Raw genomic sequence first — 1,046 nt, forward strand, 5'->3', positions numbered from 1 at the left:
TATAAAACTGTTAACCTCTAATAAGAAACAAAGAACTCTTATAAGGAGAATAAAAAAAAATACACAGGCCTACTTTAAAATAAATCAACAGAGCACTTGGGGAGTCCTCTGCACATTTGAAGGAAAAAAAATACAATTTAATATCGACCCACTTTGAAATAAATAAAACGTATAGCTGCACCCTAAAAAGAGTTTACTGATTGAATTATGACTGAAGATCGTCAGCTGTCCTCTCCCATGTTTTTCCTCCAATACGTAAAGGCTGCAGCCCCTTTGGCAACTTCTCTCCACATATCAAACATACCGGTAAGCCAGCACCGTTTGCTGTTAAAGCATATAACTCTAACCACGCAGAATTAAACCCTCTGTGTTCTTCCGATACTTTTCTTTTCTATGATTTATCCATAGTTCGCTCATCGAGCCGGGGGTCAGGTTATGCGCCTGCAAGAAGAGGCGCTGGCGCGGGACCGCAGCAGGATGTGACGCATATTTTAGTTGAACTAATTAAAACCGTTTTGTTTTTATTTATGTGTCACAGTATCACCTCGAAATACAAGATATGAAATATTTTCAACCATGCAACGACATTTAAATTATCCTACAAATACTTTAATTTAATTTCCTTCTTATTTATGTCTGAACTCAAGGGAGCCAGAGCAGAGGGCTTAAGGAGCCGCATGCGACCCCTGCCTTAAGAGAAAAACAGACCACTTGACTTGTTATTCATTTTAGTATTTTGCATAATGCTGTTGTGTTTGTGATTCTCATCCTGATTGTCTTCCTCAGAGCACGGGGACTTCCTGGCTCTGGACCTGGGGGGCTCCAGCTTCCGGGTGCTTCTGGTGCGAGTGCGCAGTGGAAAAGGACACAATGTGGACATGAATCACAAGATCTACAGCATCCCACAGGAGACAATGCAGGGCACAGGGGAAGAGGTTAGCCATCCCTAAAGTACTTTGAGTATTTCCAGAGGTGGGAAGTAGTGGAGAACAAATACTTCGTTGCTGTACTTAAAGGGGACCTATCATGCAAAATGCACTTTTGTA

The 1,046-nt window shown here is 41.6% G+C and overlaps 1 protein-coding gene across 1 annotated transcript in view; it reads left to right on the top strand.

Annotated features, from left to right (window-relative positions):
• Nucleotides 1-786: 786 nt before the first annotated feature.
• LOC104949460 (hexokinase-2-like) overlaps nt 787-1,046 on the top strand; it is a gene marked incomplete at its 5' end in the record, with an annotated part of 9,222 nt that continues 8,962 nt past the window's right edge. Inside the window, one exon of the mRNA XM_010775817.1 lies at nt 787-935. Within this exon, the coding sequence (XP_010774119.1) occupies nt 787-935 (149 nt within the window). The remainder of the gene's footprint in view (nt 936-1,046) is intronic.

The sequence above is a fragment of the Notothenia coriiceps genome, unplaced genomic scaffold, assembly GCF_000735185.1.
Source record: "Notothenia coriiceps isolate Sejong01 unplaced genomic scaffold, NC01 NC01_scaffold00016228, whole genome shotgun sequence".
NCBI classification, from domain to species: Eukaryota; Metazoa; Chordata; class Actinopteri; order Perciformes; family Nototheniidae; genus Notothenia; species Notothenia coriiceps.